The sequence below is a fragment of the Delphinapterus leucas genome, chromosome 4 (genome assembly GCF_059928025.1).
Source record: "Delphinapterus leucas isolate spDelLeu-1000000601 "Yukka" chromosome 4, BTC_Dleu_Yukka2, whole genome shotgun sequence".
NCBI lineage: Eukaryota > Metazoa > Chordata > Mammalia > Artiodactyla > Monodontidae > Delphinapterus > Delphinapterus leucas.
This window is the reverse complement of record NC_143132.1, coordinates 70411240-70434334: the sequence shown is the minus strand read 5'-3', so window position 1 is coordinate 70434334 and position 23095 is coordinate 70411240. Positions and strand designations below refer to the sequence as shown.

The following is a 23095-nucleotide window of genomic DNA, read 5'->3' as shown; positions in this document are numbered from 1 at the left end:
GCAGCCTCCTTTGGGCCCAGAAGCTCAGCAATGATCAGAAATGGGATGCTGTGGAGGCAGCCACAAAGGGAACTGTTCCAGTGGCTGTGGGAAGCACCGATGGAGGCCATCAGTGCACGCTGACTTTGCCAGTCAGAGGGGAAGTCAAAGCATTTAAAAGGCACTTCCACTCTCCAGCTTAGTACAAAGAATGAAGGATGACGGGACAAGAAAAAGCCACAAACCAGAAAACAAAAGCTTGGGAGGAATTAGAAGAGCCGTCTATCCTCTCCAGCCTAGTTCCGAGATAATGGAATGTGGAAGAATGTTGTCATCACTTGGGCTTCAGCTGTTTATGGCAGGTCTGGGCAGGTTGGAAACCGCCAGGTGGGACAGGAGGAGGGCAGATTGGGTTGCAGCACTTTCCAGGTGCAGTCCAGGTAAACAGGGGTGTGTGTTGGGTCTGAACAGTAAAGCGCCATGTTGGGCTGGGGAAGGTGATGCACAGATCAGACAACACAGGGCCTAAACTTAGAGGATGCTTGATAAATGCAAGATTTGTTTGTCCTTATCAATGCAATATTCACCCAGTTTCTGCAACTTAACTTTCCTTGCATCTAATCCATCCATCACATCCCTACCAGAAAAATCTTAAAATCACCACTTGGCACTGACACCTCCCAGTTCAAACTCTTTGACCGGCTGCCCATTAGTTATAATCATTGCCTCTCAAGCTTGGATAAAAGTAGCCCCAAGGCCATTCTGCTGAGGCAGAAAGACCCAAGATAAACCTGGGGCAGGCCCTGCAGCACAAAGTTTACTGGAAAATGTTTGGGGACAAGCATAACTCTTACATCAGAATAAACATGGGGAATATTTAGAGTACGATGACACTTCCATGGAGTTTAAGCATAAAACACGGTCCTTCAAGTGGAATTTGGAGCTTGGCCTCTATGCACACGATGCCACAAGGAGAAGTTTATTTTCTCTGGCAGTAGGGCACCACCCTGGTAGAGTGTGGGGTGCGAGTGCACAGTTAAACTCCAGCTCCCTAATCTGGGCAGTTAGAACCAATTGCCCACTCAGAGCCGTCTTGCTAACTGGTTCCTGATGTGCAAAGTTCAGATCACTTTGCTCTTCACTGCTTACTGCTTCTGTTTTTAGTCGAAGCATTCTGAACTTTTGGACAATGCATCCAGCTCTGTCACTTCTCCTGGCAAGTTAACCCCTTTGTGCCTCAGTTTTCTCATCTGGATAACAGTAGGGCTGTGGGGAGGATTTTGTGAATTAACAAGGTAAGTATTTACATTTCAGTGCCTGGCTATCTGTGTGCTTTCTGTACTGTACGTGTTAGGCATCCTACTATTATTTCCTTCTATTGGTACATGAAGGCTGCCTCTTCTCCTGCTGCCTATAAACCATTCCAGTCTTAACCCACTCATCGTGGCCCAGCCCAAGCCCACCTGGTCCTTTGCACGTGCTGTTAGGGGAAGCTCCCCACCCCCGCCCCTTACAGTCAATTTTAGAACCAGCTCAGGTGTAAAGGATAAGGTGAAAACCTGAGCATCTGTTCTTCAGTTTATTTGTTCGGCTTCACGGAAACCGCCAGCGTATCGACATAAGAAAAACGCAGAATAGTGACTATTGGCCAGTCTCGAATCAGCGTAAGGGGCAAAACTTTAATGAGGGAGGGAAACGTGCGTTTTGTGTGTGTCTCCACGCCCCACGTGCCCTCACTTCCCCACAGAGCACGTCGCCTCGCGGTAACACTCGCCGGTGCCTCCGTCCCTCCGGCGAGCGCGGCTTCGAGAGGACTAGACTGCCACGGCACGATCCCCAGCTCCCCGCCCCGGACCCGCTCTCTCTCCTTAAATCCAGCAACCCCAAGTATAATCTCGGCTCGCCCGTGGAGCGTGCCCCTCCCCCTTCCCGTAGCTGCTAGGGAAGCTGGGCCAGACGCTACCCCAGGATTTCGACCCCTGCCCGGGCCGCCAGGTGCGCCGGAAGCAACTTCCACCTGGATGCCCTCGGCCTCCCGTGCTGGCCGGTCCCCGGGAGGGGCGGAGCTCGGCCCGCCCCGCCTCGCCGTAAGCTGACCTTGTGGCAGCCGGGCGGGGGCCGGGACGGGGAGAGAAAGGGAGGAGTAAGGAGAGGAGGAAAGTGGAGCCCCGCGGGCCGGAGGGAGGAAGAAAAGGGAAGGGGCGGAGGCGACGGGCACAGTGTACCGGCGCGCGGGGGAGCCTCAGCCCGTGGTGCGTCCAGGAGCCGGAGTCCTCCCTGCACAGAGCCGCCCGCCGGGACCGTCCCGAGCGGCGACACCCCGGGCGTCCCGGCCGGGGGGCCGGCGCAGCGGCGGCCCCGAGACTCGGCGGCAAGCGCTGTGGGAGGGATGGTGGCCGCGGGGCGCGGGCCAGCGCAGCCGCCCCCGCCTCCCGCCAGGCCGCGGCCCCCGGCCCCCCGCCCCCGCGCCCCGGCCGCACGTCCCCGCGGAGTCCGCCGCCCGCGCCGCAGCTGAGCCGGGCGCCCCACCATGCCGCGGGCCCCCGCGCCCCTGTACGCCTGCCTCCTCGGGCTCTGCACGCTCGTGCCCCGGCTCCCAGGTAAGCCGTGCCGCTGGCGGTGCAAAGAAACTTTGTGGCGCACGGAGCCGCCCTTGGCGTCTCGGAGGGGCAGGGCCCCGGGCCGTTGTCTGAAGGTGGGAGGCATCCTCGGGGCACTCCCAGGTGGCGAGCCGCTGGGGACGGCCCGGTGGGGGGCTTCCGAACTGCGTGCGCCACCCCGCGCGCGGCCCGCCGCAGCCCCGCAGGGCGGTCGTCGGCCTCCGGTCCCCTCCCGGGCGAGGAGGAGCCTTCCTGAGTAAACAGCCCTGCCCGTCTGCTGACCCAGCCCGCGAGCGCCCGCGCCCATTGCGCGGGGAGGGCCGCCGCCAGCCCCGCGTCGGGATCTGGGTTCTGCACTCCCGGCACAAAGCGGCCCTTGTGGCCGGCCGGGGGCGGCCGGGCTGCTGGGAGGCGCCGAGTGATGCCACCGGTACCCTGGTCCCGGGGAGACGAAGGGCAGCTGGAGGCGCGTGATCCGGAGTCTTCGCTGGAGCCAAAGCGTGGGGGCCAGGGCTACTACTCCCGAGGGCTAGTCTCCTGGAAACGCGGGTGTTCAGGCCCTCGTAGCGAATCCTAGAGTTTCACCGCGCCTAGGCCAGCCGCCTTCCTTTAAAGGTGTAACCCCCTCTTTCCTCCCCCAAGCCCTCGCATACCCGAGGGGAGACCCGCGTCCCAAACCACAGCCCCACCTGGGAACCAAGCCCCAGCTGGAACATCCCAATCTGATTCCTCTGCCTGGCTTTATCCCGGAGTTTACAAACACCCCGTGCAGCACACTCCCTTAATTCTGGAGGATTGATTCTGGAACGGAGGGCAGGGGGTGTGCAGTTGCACTCGCGCGATACCGCCCGGGGTCGGCGGCTGCGTGAGGAGCCCTCAGTTACCTGCTTTAAGTTTTCGGAGTTGGGAGGGGGCTGGATGTGGCAGTTGGGAGGCCACAGCGGAGGGATGCTCTGTTGGGCGCTGGGGCTGCCAGGCAGATGAGCTACCGCCATCCCATCCCCCCTCCCCCAAACGCAGGAAGCTCCAAACTTTCTCCTTTCCCGTAGGAGATAATTGTGTTGGGGTGCTCGATTCACTTTCAAGCCCGAGATTCTTGATTGCTCTCGTGAAGCAAATGTCTGGCTGCGAGGGAGGGAAGGACTGTCCCCTGCCGTGTCTCATTTACATGAAGGCAGTGGAGGTTTCTGTCTTGAGAGAGAGGAGAGGTCTAGGCAAACAAAAACTTTCTTCAGGGCCTAATTCAAACTTATTACTGTAGCAGGTTTCTTTTTTCACTCCAGAGCTTGGGGTAGATCACCGGTTTCCAAACACCCATCTGGCAACCAGTGCCCATTGCTGATGTTTTCATGGGTCCCCAGGGAAAGGCAAAGAGAAGGATGTATCCTGTGTCACACACAGGAGTATATCATTGCCAACAGCCCCCTGCTTCCCAAGGACTGTCCTTTAATTTGAAATTATGTCTTTTTTATTTTTGGTGGGAAAACTTTTTAATAATTTGTAATGATAATAGAGAGTGGTTTTCATTTTGAGCAAAAGAAAAAATCTGGCAATCCTATATACATTTTACCTTCTCTTTTTGTTTTCTTTTTAAATCATAATGATCCTAATAATCTGTGAAATCCAAAAGTTTGGGGACTGCTGAGGGAGATGACTTCTTAGTTTTCTTACAGTTTGACATTCTGATTCTAGTAAAACCTTAAATACTTCCAGTTGCAAATAATTCTTTCAATACATTATTTTCCATTTGCGTTGTGATTTCTGTTTTTCAGAGTTTGTACATCTTTCATCTGTGTGTTTAATCCAGCAGGAAATAGACTTCTAATTTAAGGGGGCTCACTTCAAACAAGTCCCTGGCAGGCTGACAGTCCCCATCCCAGGGTTATCTGCTCTCCTTATTATCCCCTTGCCGAGGGCCTCCAGACAGGACCCGAAGATATGGCCTTCCCACATAACCAGGGAAGGGTTTCTCTGGGGTGAGGCCCTTGATCTTTGCTAAGAAGGAGGGAGGAGTGTGGCATTGATCGGGCTGTGGAACTGGAGTCATGTTTGCTATCATTGTTTATTAAAAGGAAAAAAATCAAATGTTCTTCTGGTGAATGTCCTGCACGCTAGAATGCTGGAAATCCTAGGAGAGCCCTTTATCCTATTTACTGCACTCCTCTTGGCAGCACTCCCTCCCCCCATGATTCCGTGGTCTATGCTGGGGCTGTTGGAATTTGGCCTTGGGTTTGCAGCCCTCCTCAGGTAACCAGGCAAAGGTTCAGAAATGCAAACAGGGGGTTTGGTGTGTCGGCTGCTGTTTACCCTAGGTATTTACACTTTAGCGCCATCATCCTTGAATTAGGGGGACTTTCAATAAAGGGGATTGAGGCAGAAGAGGGCAGGGCCTAATTAGCTCTAATTAGTATTCCTCTCCTGCTTGTTCTCCATGCTTATTTAGCTACTGAGGCAACGGAGAATTAAAATATCTAAGTAGTTGGCAGAAGGCCCTTTGTGCCTGCCTACCCTGGTAACTACTTTTTCTCCTCCAGCCAGCTCATGGAAACATTCTGAGAAGTTTTAACATCGTGTGGGACGATTACACAGTACTTAAACGATGGTGCCCCTTTCACGTGGCGGTGTGCAGCTGTGTTAATGGGGTGGGGTCGCTTCACAGGTATTTTCAGTTGGTCGGGGCGGGGCGGAGGGCTGTGGTGTGTTTTCTTTCTTTCTAGTTGGAATGGGATTAATGGCCTTTCTAAATGTAAAGGAACGCTTTATTTACAGGTGCCCATTTGTTAGTGAGGCTGCTGCTTCTATTGAATGCAGGGTTTGGTTACTGGGCCACATGGTGAAAACTTTGCTCCCAGACAGGCCTTGACACCTCCCCTGTGGCGGATGCTTGAAGCAGGGCTGTAGAGTGCCCCTCCCCACCTCCAGGCTAGTTCCCTACCCCACTGCGCCCCAGAGTTTTTCAGAGATGGTTGCTTGTCTCTTGTAGAGTTATTCTCAACTCTCGCTCAGAGTGATCCTGTTAAAACTCAAGTTAGATCGTGTCGCTCTGCTTCAAACCCTCCAGTGGCTTCCGGAAGTCCTGCCAGTGTCCTGCCAGGCTCTCCATGAACGCCCCCTGCCCCCCGTGCCTCTCACCACTTCCCCTCATGCACTTCAGTCCAGCACCGAGGGCCTTGTTGTCTTCGAGCTCAGCTGCAGGCCTTCCCTCTGCCTGGAATGCTCTCCCTGCAGATCTCTGCACCCCCCCGACACCCCCCAGCCTTTTCTCAGTGTCTCCAGCTCAGCCAGAGCTGCAGCCTCCTGCCCCACATTCTTCCTGTCTCCTTGCCTTCCTCGATTTTTCTCCCTAGCACTTATCACCATCTAATGTACTTCCTTATCTGGATTATCGTCCATCTTCTCTTCTGAGCATTGTGCCCCTCACCAGGACGTAAGCTCCGTGAGGGCAGGGAGCTTTGTCCGTTCTATTTGACACTGTATCCTCTGTGCCTAGACCAGTGCCTGACTCATACTTGTTGAATGAATGGATGAACACGAGTCTTGGTACTGTGTGTGTGTGTGTTGGAGGCGGAGTGTCCCATCCTCACCTCCTTGCCTCCTCCTCCAACTAGCTTTGAGGTCAGGGACGATGCATGTAACTTATTAGGAGGAAACATTCATCGTGTGAGGGAGAGAACTCATTTGAGTGTGTCAAGATTTTTGGAGCTGGAATCTATGATAGAGGCCATTTAGTCCACCCCTGGGATTGTTTGCAGGAAGATGCTGAGGCCAGGAAAGGTTAAATGACTTGTAGCCAATAAGTGACAGAACAAGTACTTGGATCTTTCGTGCCAGGAAAGCCTTTTCCTCAGCCCATGACTCCAGCCCAAATGTCCCGTCCTCTGTGAAGCCTTGTCTGCATCCCTCAGGTGGAGCAGAGTTGGCCTCTCCTTCCCTTGCTCTCATAGCATATTCTGTCTGTTAGAGAGACTGGGGGCTGCCTCATCTGCTACGTGGTGAATTGCCGGGTCTCACTTACCTTTAGGTCCCTGATATGGACACAATGATTGGTACTCAGTTGAGTCCTCCCCGCCCGGCCACTCCTACCATGGTTTCAATGACCTTAAAACCCTCAACTTCCTAAACATGTAAAACAATTTTAGTTACAGAAAAATTGAGAAGGTAGTATAGAGAGTTCCCGTATGCCCCACTTCCCGTTTTGCCTATTATTTACATCTTGCATTCATATGGCATATTTGTTACAATTAATGAACCACATCAATATGTTATTATTAACTAAAATCCAGGGCTCCTTAGTTGCGGCATGTGGGATCTAGCTCCCTGACCAGGGATAGAATCCACATCCCCTGCGTTGGAAGGCAGATTCTTAACCACTGTGCCACCAGGGAAGTCCCCAGTTGTCTTTTTAAAAATAAATTTTTGAATAGGTAGTATATTCACATACTTTTTAAAAGCATAACAAGTGTAGGGTGAGAGATCTTTTTTCCATTCTTGTTGCCCGTTAGTCTGGGACATTGCCCACACCCCCTTCCCTGCACAGACCATCCCTGTCAGTTTCTTATGGATCCATAGTGTTTTCTGTACATTTATTACAAATCTCCCTCCCCCAGTTTTATTGAAAGGCGGCACTAAACACACTGTCCTGTGCCTTGCCTTTTCTGTTAACTTAGTGATAAGTATATCCGAGTGGGCTTCATATCAGTATGCAGGGAATAGGGAGCATGCACATTCTTTTTTAAAGCCACGTAGTATTCTAGTATTTGAATTGGTGTTTTAAAAAAACCAAGTCATATCTGTAAAGCCGACGTTGTCGCGTGTTTTTGCAGATGTCTGCTGTTCAGAAAGGCAGTAAAGATATAAACAAGACAGATCCTTCCTAGGGCGTATTTACACTTCATGGTAACATCTTTAGACTGATGACTCTTTAATTGCTAGAATCAGCACTGGAAAGACTTTGTCACACGTGGGGATTGTGGTTCAGGGCATGGGAAGAGGCACTCCAGTGCCTTACCACTTTTTTTCCCCACCCCAAACAAGAATGATGAAATGTTTTTATTTTCTGTTGTCTTGAAAACAATGAGTAAAATGTAATTCGGGATTGTGTTTCTCTCACCTAGCTGGAGGAGGGTGCAGGCAGGAAGGGATGGATTAGGAGAAACATTTCACGCATCTTGAAGGCAGAATCGGCCGGACATGGCGGCTGCCTGGATATGACTGATGACAGGCAAGGATGAGTCAATGCGTTTGGGAAGGAGACAGTGTTTTCAGATGATGGTTTGCAGTAAACCCCTGGCTTCAGAGACATTAAGGGCTGCAGGCAGTTGACATTGAGCTGGAATGGTCACGGTGCAAACAGTAACCAAGAAAAGTTGTGGCCACTGTCTGGGCCGCTAGCATCTATTACCATGACCTAGACACAACACTCTGACATTTGTGAACTGCAGCTGTTTAACGTTTTTTTCATTGCTTCCTTCCTTTCAAAATGCTCTTGGTGCCAAGTGACTCATCCAGCCAAATCTAAGCTTACTGAAATATTAATAGGTGGAAAGAGGAGAGATGCCAGAGGGAGTAAGGCTGGCACCGTGGCTCATATCAGCACACAGTCTGTGCTTCTGGTTCCCTGAGTTCCTGGCTGCTACCTGGTCCCTGGCAGACTGTGAGCTCCTGGGGAGCAAGGCCTGGGTCATTCATCTCTGTATCTCTAGCATCCCCTAGTCCGGTGCTTGGCGTTTGGGACATGCTTAGAACAGGGTTTCTTGAATTTTAATGTGTCCCAACAGCAACCTAATTTTATTTTTATATTTAAAATAAATTTTTAATTTTTATACGATTTTTAAAGGTTACTTTCCATTTACAGTTACTACAAATTATAGCAATGTGATTTTAGAGGAATCATTTTGAGTGCAGGAAAACTACTTTACTATATTGCATGTGAATATGTAAGAGTAACAGAAACAATTAAGGATGACAAATATTTTATAGTTGTTCAGTATGTTTTCATACCAGATGCCTGTCACATCCTTGGAGCCTCTTCAGGATTACGTCCAAGGTCTTTCGGGCTGACAAAGCAGAAGACCAGAGCCCAGTCTGATATGGGTCAGAACAGAGGAGCCCTTAATGCTGTGAACCTGAGACCCCCGACCCAAGGTCCCAGAGCTCAGTGATGAGGCCCTGCTATTTAGAAAGTGGTGTTTGTGAATTTATGTTGATTAGGGCAGAGACATAAATGAGACATCCAATCTCAAATTCCTTTCTGACTGAGGGCCTGTTGGACTTCTCTCCTCCAGAGGACCCTGGAGCTCACTGGTCACATGGCCTGCCTCTGGGATGGTGCAGGGATCCCCAGGCAGGTACCCTACGTGGGCACTTGCCGACCAGTGCCCCTTCTGTTTTTTTTTTTTTTTTTTTGTGGTATGCAGGCCTCTCACTGTTGTGGCCTCTCCCGCTGCAGAGCACAGGCTCCGGATGGGCCGCTCTGCGGCATGTGGGATCTTCCCGGACCGGGGCACGAACCCGTGTCCCCTGCATTGGCAGGCAGACTTTCAACCACTGCGCCACCAGGGAAGCCCCAGTGCCCCTTCTGACCTCTTACTTGTAGACTGGGCTCCTTCTTTCAAGTCACTCTTGTTTTCTCATGTTTTCAACTGTAAAATGAGGTGACTTGACGAGCTTATGCTAAAGCATTTCTAGCTCCCGGGTTCTGCAGTTCCATTATTTTTATAGAAATGATTTTATACATCAAAGCAAATGACATGCCACAAGGGCCTGAGTGTGTATTTGATAAGGTTGAGGAGAGCAGAAGAAAAGTCACTTTCATTCTAGTTTTGATTTTTTTTCACCCCCTCAGGTAGTGGTTTCTGACAGGTAAGGAGTTTTTTGTTTTTTTGTTTTTTTTCAGTTATCCACATCTATTTATTTAATGTCAATACTTCAAGCTAAGTATTCTGGGGAATATTTTTTTTTTAATTGAAGTATAGTTGATTTACAATGTTGTGTTTATTTCTGCTGTACAGCAAAGCGATTCCAGTAAGATTAGACCAAAACATGGAACTGGCATTTTGAAACTTTTCCTGCCATCATTCTCTTTTTTAAAAGGCTTTTTAATTTTATTATATTTTGTTTTATTTTATTTATTATCCGTCCCCTCCCCCCTTATTCCTCGGTAACTATAAGTTTATTTTCTACATCTGTGACTCTATTTCTGTTTTGTAGACAAGTTCATTTGTATCATTTTTTAAGATTCCACATATAAGCGATATCATATGATGTTTGTCTCTGTCTGACTTACTTTACTCAGTATGACAATCTCTAGGACCATCCATGTTGCTGCAAATGGCATTATTTAAAAGGTGTTTTAAAAAGTGCCTATCTGAACATCTCCAAGTGAGTGGATTCATTTTACAATGAGAAAGGAGGTTGTCAAGGTGGGCAGGAGGCAGGCAAGCCCAACTTCCCCCGTGGGCTGGATTCTAAGACCTTCTTGGTGAGTGTTTGGGACCCGGAAAAGACTCTACCTCCTGAAATGAGGCGTGCATGGTGGTTGGTCCCAGCTTGTTTCTTCTGGAAAATGTGTTCTGAGTCCATTACTGCACCCAGGAGGTCCTGCTGTAGGCCTGGCAGTGAGATTGTGGTCCCCCAGCTCCAGGGGTATGAGGCAGGGGTCCCAACAGGGCGATGGCTGGTGGGGAGGGTTCAGGTTGGGGTCTCTGGCTGGGGAAAACCATCATTCTTGCCCTCTGTGGGCTCCCAAAGCTGCCCTGCCTTTCTTCCTAGCACCTCAGGTTCCATCCCAGCTGTCATTATTATCCCAAATGGTATTTGTTCCCTCTAGTGTGGGGTGACACAGTGCAGCTTCCTGCGTCACCCACTTTCTGAGGATTTTCACTACTAGTGACAAAGAAGAAGCAGACAGTTAAAATGAGCAAATTAGGGAAATGTTACAGTTTTAAGATGTCTTACAGCCAATATTGTTATGTTGTTTTGTGGAGCTAGGGAATAGTCTCCGCCTCCCGGTGTTTTCTCTTCCACTCTCTCTTGTTAATCTCATTGACCCTTTATTTTCCCCTTTATGGTCTGAGCCCTTCTTCCTAGGGCTGGTGGCCCTGGGTTTTTCTTTTTTCTATTTATCTGCTGTGCCCCTAGGCAATAGCCAGAAGAGACCAGTGGGTCTGTTAGTGCTGTGAGGACCAAATAAAGTTATTTCTATTTCAGAGAAAAACCAACCAGTTCTGCTCTTGGTCAAAAGAAATCTGTCAGGGATGTTTCAGAAAGGAAGAAAAAGAACTGGATGCTAAGTTTCACCAAGAATGTCTTTGCTGTTGGGGGTGGGAGCTGGAGGCGGGGTAGAGTGAGGTAGGGAGGTAGGTGAGGAGAGGGGACAAGGGCTTTAACCTCAGTACCACAGCGGAGCCTGCCTCGGGAGGCCCCTCCCCAGATGAACGGGCACAGGGACAGGGGGTGGAGGAGGTACTGGCCTGGGCTTGAAATAAGTGACTTTTATAGCAATATAGAAGTTTCCTTCTAATCTTAGTTTCTGATTTTATTTAAAAATCAGGGATGGATTTTGAATTTGATCAAATGCCTTTTTATTACCTCCTGAGGTGGTATGTTTTTTTCTTACTTGACCTACTAGTAGATATATTGAATTAATGGATTTCCCATATCTTAAGCTGACATTGTATTCCTGGAATGTATTCTTCTTTAAGGGCTGTGCTGGCTTCTTTTGGTACACTGTGGATTTGGTGTGACAGTACCTGATTTAGGATTTTCTTATGCCTGAAGAAGATCGATCGGTTGTTTTTTTTTTTTCTTTCCTTTTTGTACTATTTTTGTCATTTTGGCTGGACTAAGTGTAAAGGGGCCTTGTTCCCCCTCAATGAGGCAGGACCTGCTGTGTTACTGGAGAAGGCAGTGGGAACTAAGTGGGTGCAGCAGAAGGAATGGGAGTTGCTAACACAAGTGTGCACGTGGTGGGTGCTTCAAAAATTGTCAGTCTTTAGCTTTGGCCAGTGAGCCTTCACCTGCAGTTAGCACAGGGGTCTTGCACTCCTCAGCCTCGCGGAGGTCCCCTGGTAAAAAAAAAAGGAAGTGACTCCTCCTCCCGCCCCATTCAAAAGCCTCATTAATAGAGATTACGGCCAGAAACTAATTGGTGCATCTTTATCTTTCTTTGAAGGTCTCAACATATGCACTAGTGGAAGTGCCACCTCTTGTGAAGAATGTCTGCTAATCCACCCAAAATGTGCCTGGTGCTCCAAAGAGGTATGTGGGTGGGGGAGGGGAGGAGTGCTGTGAGGGGGTGGGGGAGGGGTGGGAGAGGGGTGGGGGAGGGCACGGGCTGCACCACAGCACGCAAGTTGACTGTGCAGATTCTGCGAATTGCCTCTTCCTCTTTCTCCCAAGGCGATGACGAAAAGAAAAGCTACATTTTTATAAGTTGGGTCTCTAGGTAGTGTTGAATGGCTTAATCCTGTTTTGGGGAAGCAAGGTCTTCCTTCCCTTTTGTGGGGGAACCAGTTATGACTCTTGTATAGTTTTCTGCAATTTGGTAAAAGACCTGAGCTTGTGAAGTGAGTCTGTTGCATAACAATTTAAAACATGCCTGGGTGGGTGGCCTGTTGGTGGACGCCAGTCACTGTGGAGTGGCTTATCTGAGGATGAATAATATGAACTGGCCTCTGTGAAATGATTTTATTTGAAGACAATGGCTGCTGTTTCTTCAAACCCTGTGGGAAGGGATGTAAGTTTGGGGTGGTGATAGGCATATGGCTATCGTAAAGCAATACAAATACCAGCGCTTGGTGGCCTCATCAGGAAATATTCAATTTCTAACCCTCCTGTCTTGGGGGAAATTTCTGGTCACTTTTCTAAACTTGTTGGAACCATGGAGCACAAACCCTCTCTGCACTAGTACACCGTTAAAGTTATCCTTAAAAGAACCCAAGGTTTGCCATTTGGGCTGCCTCAGCCTCTGCAGTTCAATGTGCGTGCCTGTCAGGAGGACCAGGGATGGCTCCTGGGAGGCCAGACCTCATCGCCATGATGCAACTCCAGAAGTCTAGGGACTCCTTTAGCCTCTGATGGCTAAGGACAATCGTGTGGGGACCCCCTACTAGATGCCACACATTTCGTATATCGTATGTCTAATCCGCACGACAGCTCTGTTGGGTGGGTGGCAGTACACCCGTTTTACTGATGAAAATCTCAGTCTCAGAGAGGGGAAGTGACTGTTTCAAGGCCACACCATGTTCCAAAGCTAGGGTTTCAGTCTGGCTTCCTGGACTTCTGAGCCCAGGCTCTCTCTTCTAGGCTACACTGCCTCTTCCATGTGACTATTCTAGAATTTTTTCTAGTAGAGAGTAAGATTACTAAACAAGCTACTTTGAGAGAGGACTCTTCCCAACATATGAACCCCTCGTATTTGTGCTTAATTGTACTGTCTTTGTTATCAACTTTCTTTAAAACCTTTCACTGGTTCCTTATGACCTGCATGACAAATCCAAGTTCTGTAGCCCCTGCCTGCCTCCCCACCTTCATCCCTAGCTTGCCCGCAACACTTTAGCCCCAGGGAATGACTTGAAGGTCCCCAGAGAGTCCTGACTGATGTACACCCTCATGGTTTTCCCTGTGCTGCTGCTTCTCCTGCAGGGCCTTCCCGGCTTTCCCCTCCTTTCCCTGACCAACACCTTGTCTTCAGTTTTCAAGAGTTCGAGGGCTTCCCTGGTGGCGCAGTGGTTAAGAATCCGCCTGCCAATGCAGGGGACATGGGTTCGAGCCCTGGTCCAGGAAGATCCCACATGCCATGGAGCAACCAAGCCCGTGCGCCACAACTACTGAACCCGTGCGCCACAACGACTGAAGCCCACGTGCCTAGAGCCCGTGCTCCACAACGAGGGAAGCCACCGCACTGAGAAGCCTGTGCAACTCAATGAAGAGTAGCCACTGCTCACTGCAACTAGAGAAAACCCACGCTCAGCAATGAAGACCCAACACAGCCAAAAATTAAAAAAAAAGAAAAAGTTCAAGACTCATCTACTCCATGAAAACTTCCATGGTTTTCCCCCAGACACATCTGTCTGTCCACCCAACCATCTATCCATCCATCTGTCCAACCATCCATCTGTCCATCCATCCATCCATCTGAAATGAGAATGTAAGCTCCCTCCACCAGAATGTTATGGCAGTGGTTTTATCTGGTTTCTTCACTGCTGGATCCCCCACACCCTGACTGGTGCCTGGCACATAGTAGTTGCTCAGTAAGATTGATGGAAGGATTTCACTGAGTGGCTGTTTATTACGTGTCTGCACGTACAGGCCATGACCACCTCTTTGTCTCCCCTGTAGTCCGTCCTCCTTCTGTCGCACTTATAGCCTCTTATTCTGTGCATTTGTTTTCATGCCTGCTTCCAATTAAATCATCATCTCCTTGAGAATCTTTGTCTTATTCATCTTCAGATCTGGCCAAGAATCTGGCAGGAATTCATATTTGATAAAAGAAGCCTGCTAAAAACACATGGAGTTAGAAAACGAAAGTTTAAATCTCAGTTTTACCATGATTTATTGTCACTTTCTTTCTTTTTTTTTTTTTTAATTTTTTTTTTTTTGCGGTACCCGGGCCTCTCACTGCTGTGGCCTCTCCTGTTGCGGAGCACAGGCTCCGGACACACAGGCTCAGCAGCCATGGCTCATGGGCCCAGCCACTCCGCGACATGTGGGATCCTCCCGGATCAGGGCACGAACCCGTGTCCCCTGCATCGGCAGGTGGACTCTCAACCACTGCGCCACCAGGGAAGCCCTATTGCCACTTTCTTGGTATGTAAAATGAAGATGACAGTTCTCACCCTCCAGCATTTTGGGAGTACAAAATGAGATCAGTTCACGAGAGGGCTTGTGGATGGGACTGCTAAGTAACCAAGCCTCCTGAACCTTGTCATCTACGGATATTTTCTAGTGGAATGTGGGCAGTGGGATCAGGAAGCCGGGCTGCATTGTCTACTTTAGGTCTCTTCCGTTCCTGTGCTAGTACTTCCCAAGTCTGATGTCCCGATACTGGTAGTGACTGATGTTATCTCGAGGAGCATATCATTGTCCTGGCCCCACACCTGGGTTCGCTCTGTGCTTATAGCCTCAATCTTGGCTGAAGAACCTCCTGTGATGCCTGCTCGGGAATGCGGCTTCCCATCCTCTTGGGAGGTGAACTTTCCCCATGGCCTGAGTGTGTTTCAGAGAGCTGGGTTTGGGGCATTCAGGAATAGTTTTGATCAACCCCTGCCTCTTAGCAAGACAGGATAAGTGTGGCCGAGTGCCTTAACAGTGAATCCTGGGACATCAGCACGGAAGTGAGGTTTCTGCCAAGAACACATGACATGTGTGCGCTGGAGGGCTGGTGCCGAGTGGAGGGCCAGGGAGGGCCAGGTCCCTAACTAGTGTGTTCCCGTGGATGCTGATCCGCTGCTAGCCACCCTGTGGCTGCATACCGCCACAGATTAACCCCCGAACACATTCCGTCAGGAGCCCGCTGCTCCAGATCCCACAATGGCTTCCTTATTTATTTGGGGTGGGGGTGGGGACGTCTTACTCTGCATTTAACACTGCTTGTAGCCTAATTCTATCTCCTCTCCCCAGTCCCCCCTCCCGTCACTGTATTCTCCCACAGGTGTGGCGTTTGAGTCAGCCAGTGCCCTCACCGCCCCCCCATCTCCACATTTCATGCTGGTTCTGTCTGCCTGGGTCTGCTGCATGGCCCCGTTAACCTGGCTCTCCTGTCTTCATTTTCTTTTTTTTTTTTTTTTTTTTTCCCTTTTGCAGTAGGCGGGCCTCTCACTGTTGTGGCCTCTCCTGTTGCGGAGCACAGGCTCCAGACGCGCAGGCTCAGCGGCCATGGCTCACAGGCCCAGCTGCTCCACGGCATGTGGGATCTTCCCGGACCGGGGCACGATCCCGCGTCCCCTGCATTGGCAGGCGGACTCTCAACCACTGCGCCACCAGGGAAGCCCCTCCTGTCTTCATTTTCTAACTGTGGCTTCATTTTCCCTGGTGGCTTTAGACAAGGGGTCCCCAAGCTCTGGGCCACGGACCGGTACTGGTCTGTGGCCTATTAGGAACCTGGCCGCACAGCAGGAGGTGAGCGGCGGGCCAGCGAGCGAAGCTTCATCACCGCTCCCCATCGCTCGCGTTACCGCCTGAGCCAGCCCCCCCCATACCCCCGTCCATGGAAAAATTGTCTTCCACGAAACCAGTCCCTGGTGGCCAAAAGGCTGGGGACCGCTGCTTTATTTTTTTTTAATGTGTTTGGGGATTTAAAAAAAAATATTTATTTTTGGCTGCGTTGGGTCTTCGTTGCTGTGTGCAGGCTTTCTCTAGTTGCGGTGAGCGGGAGCTACTCTTCGTTGTGGTGCGCGGGCTTCTCATTGTGGTGGCTTCTCTTGTTACGGAGCATGGGCTCTAGGTGTGTGGGCTTCAGTAGTTGCAGCACGCAGGCTCAGTAGTTGCGGCACACGGGCCCTAGAGCGCACGGGCTTCAGTAGTTGTGGTGCATGGGCTCAGTAATGGCGCACGGGCTGAGTTGCTCTGCGGCATGTGGAATCTTCCTGGATCAGGGCTCGAACCGTGTCCCTTGCTTTGGCAGGTGGATTCTTAACCACTGTGCCACCAGGGAAGTCCCGGCACCTTTGCTTTAGACCTTACCCTCTGGCTTCAAGACCAGAGTTGCCAGACTCTCCCTTACCCTAGACGAGGATGTTGAAGAGATGCTGCTGGTCTTTACCACACAGCTCAGCCCCTGTCTCCTGTCCTGGGCTGTTCTCAGCCAGTTTGAACACTCGCTGTGCTGTTTGTACTGCATGACGTAAAACATGCAGCAAACTCCGGCAGCTTATTATCTATTTTGTCCTTCATTTTTTAAAAGTAGACATTTGTCTCTGCTCTAAGAGAGTAAGTTTCACAACCCAGCTAGCTGTGAAGAGACGTGTGCGGGGAAGAATGCGTGTGAATGCTTTTATGACAAGGCCTCGGGACAGCCTATGTTATTTCCAGTCACATTTTCTCACCTGAAACCAGTTACATCCCTCAGCCTAAGTGCAGTAGGAGCTGGGAGACTTAATCTAGCTGTGTGCTGGGGAGGAAGGGGGAAGGGGCTTTGTGGACCAGCAGCCTGTGCCAGGGGCAGGGAGGCCAGCGTGCTGGACAGAGGACAAGGTTTGGGGAGAAGTGGGCGGGGCTGAAGGACTGGCGTGTGGTCCCCCTGGTCCCGCACGGAAAGAAGGGTTGTGGGAGCCCCGGTGGAGGCAGAGGCAGACAGGGCGATGGCACTCAGGGTTGGGGGTGAGGGAGGCTCTTGAGGTGTGAACGTGAGCCAACCTGAGGCCATGTTGCTGTGAGCGGTCCAGGCTGCTGTGAAACCAGAGGGAGAAGGACCGGGCAGGCATGGCCACCCCATGGAATCCCGCGGGACAAGAACAGGGAGGCCTGGGGCGCTTGGATGGTGGATGTAGGGGCAGACGTGGGAGGAGATGGAGAACCTGGGCCTCGGGGAAGGGTCTTTGCCTTGGAGGTGGACGTGGAGAGAAGGAATGAAGGGGTCAGTAGGACTGGAGGTGGGAATGTGAGGAAGGAGACAGAGTAGAGGCTGGGAAGCAAGACCGGCCTCCTGGGAGATTACCGTGGTGGGGAAAGGAGAGGGAGGACGCATGACCTGTAGTCTTCTTTGAGCTGGGAAGGAATGAAAAACATAAGCGTCCGCCCCAGCTCACAATAAAATACAGATCTATGAGAGAACATCTCTTTGCGGTCCTGAAAGAAGCATCTCGGCCTATTGCAGGTGCTTCGTGAACATTTGTCCAGTGCATTAAGTGAGCTGAGCGGAAGCTGACAGGGATTTCCCCCTCCCCCAGGGAGGCAGGCCACGTGGGGGTGTGTTGATGGTGCACAGAGTTCAGTTTGTCATCCCTTAACCTTCTGTTCCCCTCCTCCGCCCCCTAATCCACAAGGGCTCTATCGAGCCAGGGCCGAAGCCCAGAAAGCAGCTGGCTCCGTGCCTCTGCCCGGCTCTCTGCCTGTTCACCAGTTTGTGACTTCTTCCCCCTCATCCCAGGATCCGGCAGTCTGCCCCCTTTCCTGCTTGGGTTCCTCTTCCCCCAGGCCTGCAGTTTCTCAACTCTTCCACCCTGCTGTTTGTTTCCGCAGTAGGCAGCGAGGCGTCCAGAGGATATGATGACCAGAGTGGCACAGGCGGACAAACCGAGTGCCCTGGCCACGGTGGCCTTGGGTGCAGGAGGGAGGTTTTTTTATTAACAAAATGTAGGGGAGTTCAGTGTACAGTGAACAGTAGACCTCATTATATCCTCCACGTAATAGGCGATGGAGCGAGCAGAGAGGGCCAGGTGGTAACAACTCCGAGCGAGCGCCAGTGTCGGAACAAAAGTAAAAGCCATCTAAATTTGGAACGCCTCCCTTTTCTTTCTTGTATTATTACCGCTTAGTGACTAAAAGCCCTGAAAGGTATTTCAAGTTCCAGTGTGCATTCTGTTGCTTCTCTTGGTAATTTGCCTGTCATGTAGTTACCCTTCCCCCGTGAGCCCTTTGGAGGGTTCGTGACGGTGTTTCTGGAGACCACGGACAGATGCTTCCTTCACGAACTGAAACCTCTTCTGGCCCGGAGCTGTAAGCACCTGTGAGCATTTGAGCTGCCCCATGAGAGCCCATCCTGAAAGTAGTTTCCATTTTTCTGTGTTGAGATGAAGACTCATACCTGTTTTTCTGCATCAAGTGGATATTTACCCTGCAAGTTTGATAGGTGGCAGGAAGAGCTCAACACCTGAGGCAGCAAGGAGATACTAAATTCAGAGGGATGGAGTTTGGGGGCCCAGAGTCAGTTTCCCGCTCTGGAATTCAGCCGTGACCTTGGCTGGGAAGGGAGGCAGATGCCGCAAAGAACACTGAGCTTACTTCCAGAAAGCTGAGGCCGGAGGCGCCTAAACTTCGCAGGAGAACATGCGCATGAACTTAGGCGTGTGGGCTTCTGATTCCTCATCTGTAGAAGTGAGGGGCTGGCACCAGGTGATGCATCCAAGGTCCCTTCCCCCGGAACTTGCTGTGTTCTGACACCTGGCAGAGGGTCAGGTGTCAGGTCTCTGGGATCTGAAGGCTCTTAGCACGTCAGACTTCAGGGTGTCGCTCATGAGAGGAGGATTTTCTTAATCACGAGTCTTCCTTTCCTCCAAGGGTTTATAATTTGGGGCCTCTGCATTCACTGAATTCGAAGCTTGGAAATGGTGGTATCGAGGCATTGTCTTTATTTATAACGTGTGTACCTGGAAGGTCATAACTGTCACAATATATGCCCCTGGTCTTTGTGGTTTTGGTTTCCTTTCTTTAAATATGCATCCATCCTTATTCAAAATTAAAATATCTAGAGAGGAGCTAGAGGAGGGGAATAGAGGGAAAGCCCTTGGGCTGGTGGGGTTACCATTCCCTGCAGGGTCTGCAGCGCTCTCTGTCCCTTTCTTGGGCAGCAAGAGCCTATGCTAGAAGTCAGTCATGGCTCTTTTCAGACTGCATGCCGGTGAGACCTTCAACTATTGTGGGCATCCTTGATTGATGTCGAGATAGCTGCCTTACTCTCAGAAGGTTCTCCAGACTTCCATGCCCAGAGGTGCCTCAGCCAGTGTCTTTGAGGCCCTAAAGATCTGGGACAGTGACAGGACTCAATATATAAAGGCGTCTCAAAGGTTCTCAAGCACATCACTGAAACCACTGGGGCTTCCCCAAGTAGCAAGCAACTGAACTCTGTGAAACAGGAGAAGGTTGGCAAACCTGATAGAAATGGATGGCCCTGAGGCCAAGTCTGAGTTTGGTATGAGTGCCACAGTAGGCTGTCCCTTGCTGCCTGTGCCGCTGGAGCTGCTGAGAGGTGGGCCCCCCGAACTGTCACATTGCTGAGTGGTAGGCACTTCTGAAGTCATCCTGCAACTGGCAGTTTGAATGTTCTCAGTGGTGGTTCTCGCGCTGGCAGCTGGGTGACAGGAGTTCACGGTCTTTCCTGCTGGTGCAGCAAACTTCACGGAAGCCACGTGCATTGGAGTGGAGGTTTGCCACCACCTTGAAGAATGTTACTGAGGAGAATGAAGGGAAACCTGTTACCAATGAGGGGCATGAAGAGGGCTTTGCTCCTAACATCCTAGAGAATAAAGAAGCCCCAGAGCACAATCAGGAAAGCCAGCTACACAAACAAGGTTGTAATTGGCACTCTGTGGCTGCCTCTCAGTTCTTCAGGTTTGGGAAGCACGTGCTGGACTTCAAGTCTCCTGAGGAGCCCAGCAGGTACATCTTCCCTGAGCAGCAGGTGGCCCTGTACAAGTCCTCCCTCAGCGACTGGTACTGCCTATCGAAAACGGCCTCTGAGCATATTGACTGGGAAGCTTGGACGAAGTTCATTGCTGGTGAAGGTGTCCAGGCATTAGGGAATGATTTTTTTTTTTTTTTTTTTTTTGCGGTACGCGGGCCTCTCACTGTTGTGGCCTCTCCCGTTGCGGAGCACAGGCTCTGGACGCACAGGCTCAGCGGCCATGGCTCACGGGCCCAGCCGCTCCACAGCATGTGGGATCTTCCCAGACCGGGGCACGAACCCGTGTCCCCTGCATCGGCAGGTGGACTCTCAACCACTGCGCCACCAGGGAAGCCCTAGGGAATGATTTTGATGACGTGAATGGCTGAGGCTGTGGTGAGGAATCATGTAGCTGCCTCCTGCTTAGGGTGAAACAGATTGGCTCTGTGACCTAGTCTATTCCGGAATGCAGGCTGCTTCAGACCAAGGGGAGGGCCGTTAGGGGTTTCCATCGCCCCTGGGAGACTGAAGATGCTTTCCTCGCCAGCCTGGTGGGGTGGGGGAGGGGATGTGCACTGGTCTGGTGGAGACAGGTGCACTTTGACAATCAGAACTGGGCGGAGGACAGCCAGCTCCGTGGAATTGGGGGAGCTGGCAGCAAGGCCAGCATGCTGGCAAGAAGTTCAGAAATTCTCTAGCCACGTACGCTCTGAGCAGGCGAACCCCTAAGTGCTTTCAGCTCTGGACAGCTAATTCACCCTGTGCTTCGCACAGCTCAAGACAGCAGTCCCATACCTGTAAGGCCCTCAGGAGGTTACCTCTCCTTTCCCTATCCCTGGGAGGTTTTTACTGCTTCATCAGAGCCAAGCTAGACTGTTCGGAACCCAGTTTAGAAACCTCAGCTTTGGAATCTTGTAATTGCTAGAATAATCATTGTTCTCACCCTGTTCCACAAGTGTCTGTGGAGCCATTTATATTTACAGCGCAGTCCCGAGGTTGTTGACATGCAAGATCTCCTGTCATGTCAAGAGTTCAATAGACAAAATTAAAAAAAAAAAAATTCAGGTATAAGCAAACAAAAAACCAAAATCACAGAGGCCCAGAACAACACATCTGGTTTTACTTACTTAAAAATATTGCAGAGTCTTCTTGACTTCTTTGTCTTGAGTCTTGCAAAGGCCCCAGTGGGCACTGACTGGTCTGGGGCATCCTAGACCATGATGAAGGGGGAGGGGAGTCCCTCTGCGGTCAGCAGACTCTTGACTCATCTGAGGCTCTTTGGCAAAGTGTTTACAGTGGTGGGAGGAAGAGAGAGCATCTAACTACTCCAGCCATTACTCCAGTCCAACCAGCTGGAAGAGGGGATCTTCCTTTCTACATCCAGCAGTGAATGGGTTTGCTTTGCCATTGAAAACCCCCTTACTGGAAAACGATCACTGCTTATAGGTATCCTACTTTATAACAAAGTATATAATTTCATTTTAAAGTAAATGGCCCAAACTCCTAGTACCCCAAACTGGGGTGGGTCATCCTGATGCACAGCCTTCTCCTAAATCCAACTGAAGAAAAGAAAGATTTTTCTTATCAATGTGGCTTTATTGTTTAAACAACAATAAAGAGAAAAAGAAAAATATCATTTTATTCCCTCTCCCCTAGCACCTCAGCTATCTTAATTTTTTATTTTTCTTTGGCATCCTAATGCAGATACCATTCTGTTTTCTGATTTTTTATTCTTAATGTTTTGAAATTTCTGTTCAGTCTTCTTCATAATTATTTGTGATGGCTGTACCATCTATTGAGGTGATAAACCATATTTTTCTTCTGGTTTAGGGATTTTGGCTTCAAGTTTATGATTGTGCTATTCTGAGGAACATGCAGTATATATCTTATAGAGTTTTGCTTTCCTTTTGATAATTTTCTGGTGATAAATTCCTAGGAGGTGACCAAGGGGTCAAAAGGTACGGTATTTCTCTCCAGAATGGTTGTGACTGCATATGCTAGATGAGGGAACAGCTCAGAAGTTGACTCTTGATTGTCTGAGTGATGACTACTTGGCCACTTATATGGTATCTTTCAAAAATTTTTAGTTATGCAACTTTTGACATGTCAGTTATTTTCTCCTGCTTATCGTGTAGACAGGCACATTTTTTAAAGGAGCGTTTTTGACCATTAAAATAACGAGACCAAACATTTTTACTGTGCGTGTTTACACCTTGCAAAATGCTTTCACATCTGACACCTCACTTAATCCTCATGATGCTTGGTGAGGCACTTGGGGGAGTTATTGTTTTGTCTGCTTTTAGGAAATGGAATGTAGAGGGTCTAAGGTCGCAGGGTGGTGATGAGTCTACAGCCTGAGGTGTCCTGGAGCTGCTCTGACCGCCTCCTGCCCTCTTCCCCTGTTTCCACACCTCCAGGACTTTGGCAGCCTGCGGTCGGTCACCTCCCGGTGCGACTTGAAGGCAAACCTGGTCAGGAACGGCTGTGGCGGCGAGTTTGAGAGTCCGGTCAGCAGCACCCAGGTCCTTCGGAGCCTGCCTCTCAGCAGCAAGGGCTCCAGCCCCGCGGGGTCAGACGTCATCCAGATGACGCCGCAGGAGGTCACGGTGAACCTGCGGCCCGGTGAGTGAGTGCCCTTGGGGTGGACCTGTTCAGGATGGTGGAAAGATGAGCCGGACCAGGGAGGGGGCAGTGGTGAGGTGTGGCCCAGACCCCAGGAAGCAGAGTCCAAGGCCTTTGTGGATGATCAGAGTATCTTTGCTATTTAAAAAAATTGTGAAATATATGTAATGTACGATTTACCATTTTAACCATTTCTAAGTGTGTAGTTCAGTGGCATTAAGTATACTCACAGTGTTGTCTAACCATCACCACTCTCCATTTCCAGAACTTTTTTGTTATCCCAAACTGAAACTCTGTACCAATTAAACACTAACCCCTCCCTCCCTCCCCCACCAGCCCCTGGCAACCACCCTCCCGCTTTCTGTCTCTGTGAATCTGATTACCCCAGGTACCTCATAGAAGTGGACTCACATATATATTTGTCCGTCTGTGACTGGTTTATTTCACTTAGTGTAGCATCCTCCAGGTTCATCCATGATGTAGCACGTGCCAGAATTTCCTTCCTTTTCAAGCTGAATAATCCTCCATTGTACGTATAGACACCTTTTGTTTATCCATTCACCCATCGATGGAC

The 23095-nt window shown here is 50.3% G+C and overlaps 1 protein-coding gene across 3 annotated transcripts in view; it reads left to right on the top strand.

The window, feature by feature from the left end:
• The first annotated feature begins 2109 nt into the window (after positions 1-2109).
• Positions 2110-23095, top strand: part of ITGB5 (integrin subunit beta 5) — a 108954-nt gene continuing 87968 nt past the window's right edge. The window contains exons 1-3 of one of the 3 annotated variants that reach the window (XM_089910605.1): positions 2110-2579; positions 11752-11837; positions 22317-22521. In XM_089910605.1, coding sequence (XP_089766731.1) covers positions 2510-2579; positions 11752-11837; positions 22317-22521 — 361 coding nt within the window. In that variant the 5' untranslated portion in view covers positions 2110-2509. The remainder of the gene's footprint in view (positions 2580-11751; positions 11838-22316; positions 22522-23095) is intronic. The other 2 variants (XM_089910602.1, XM_022567587.3) reach the window with 2 other exon arrangements.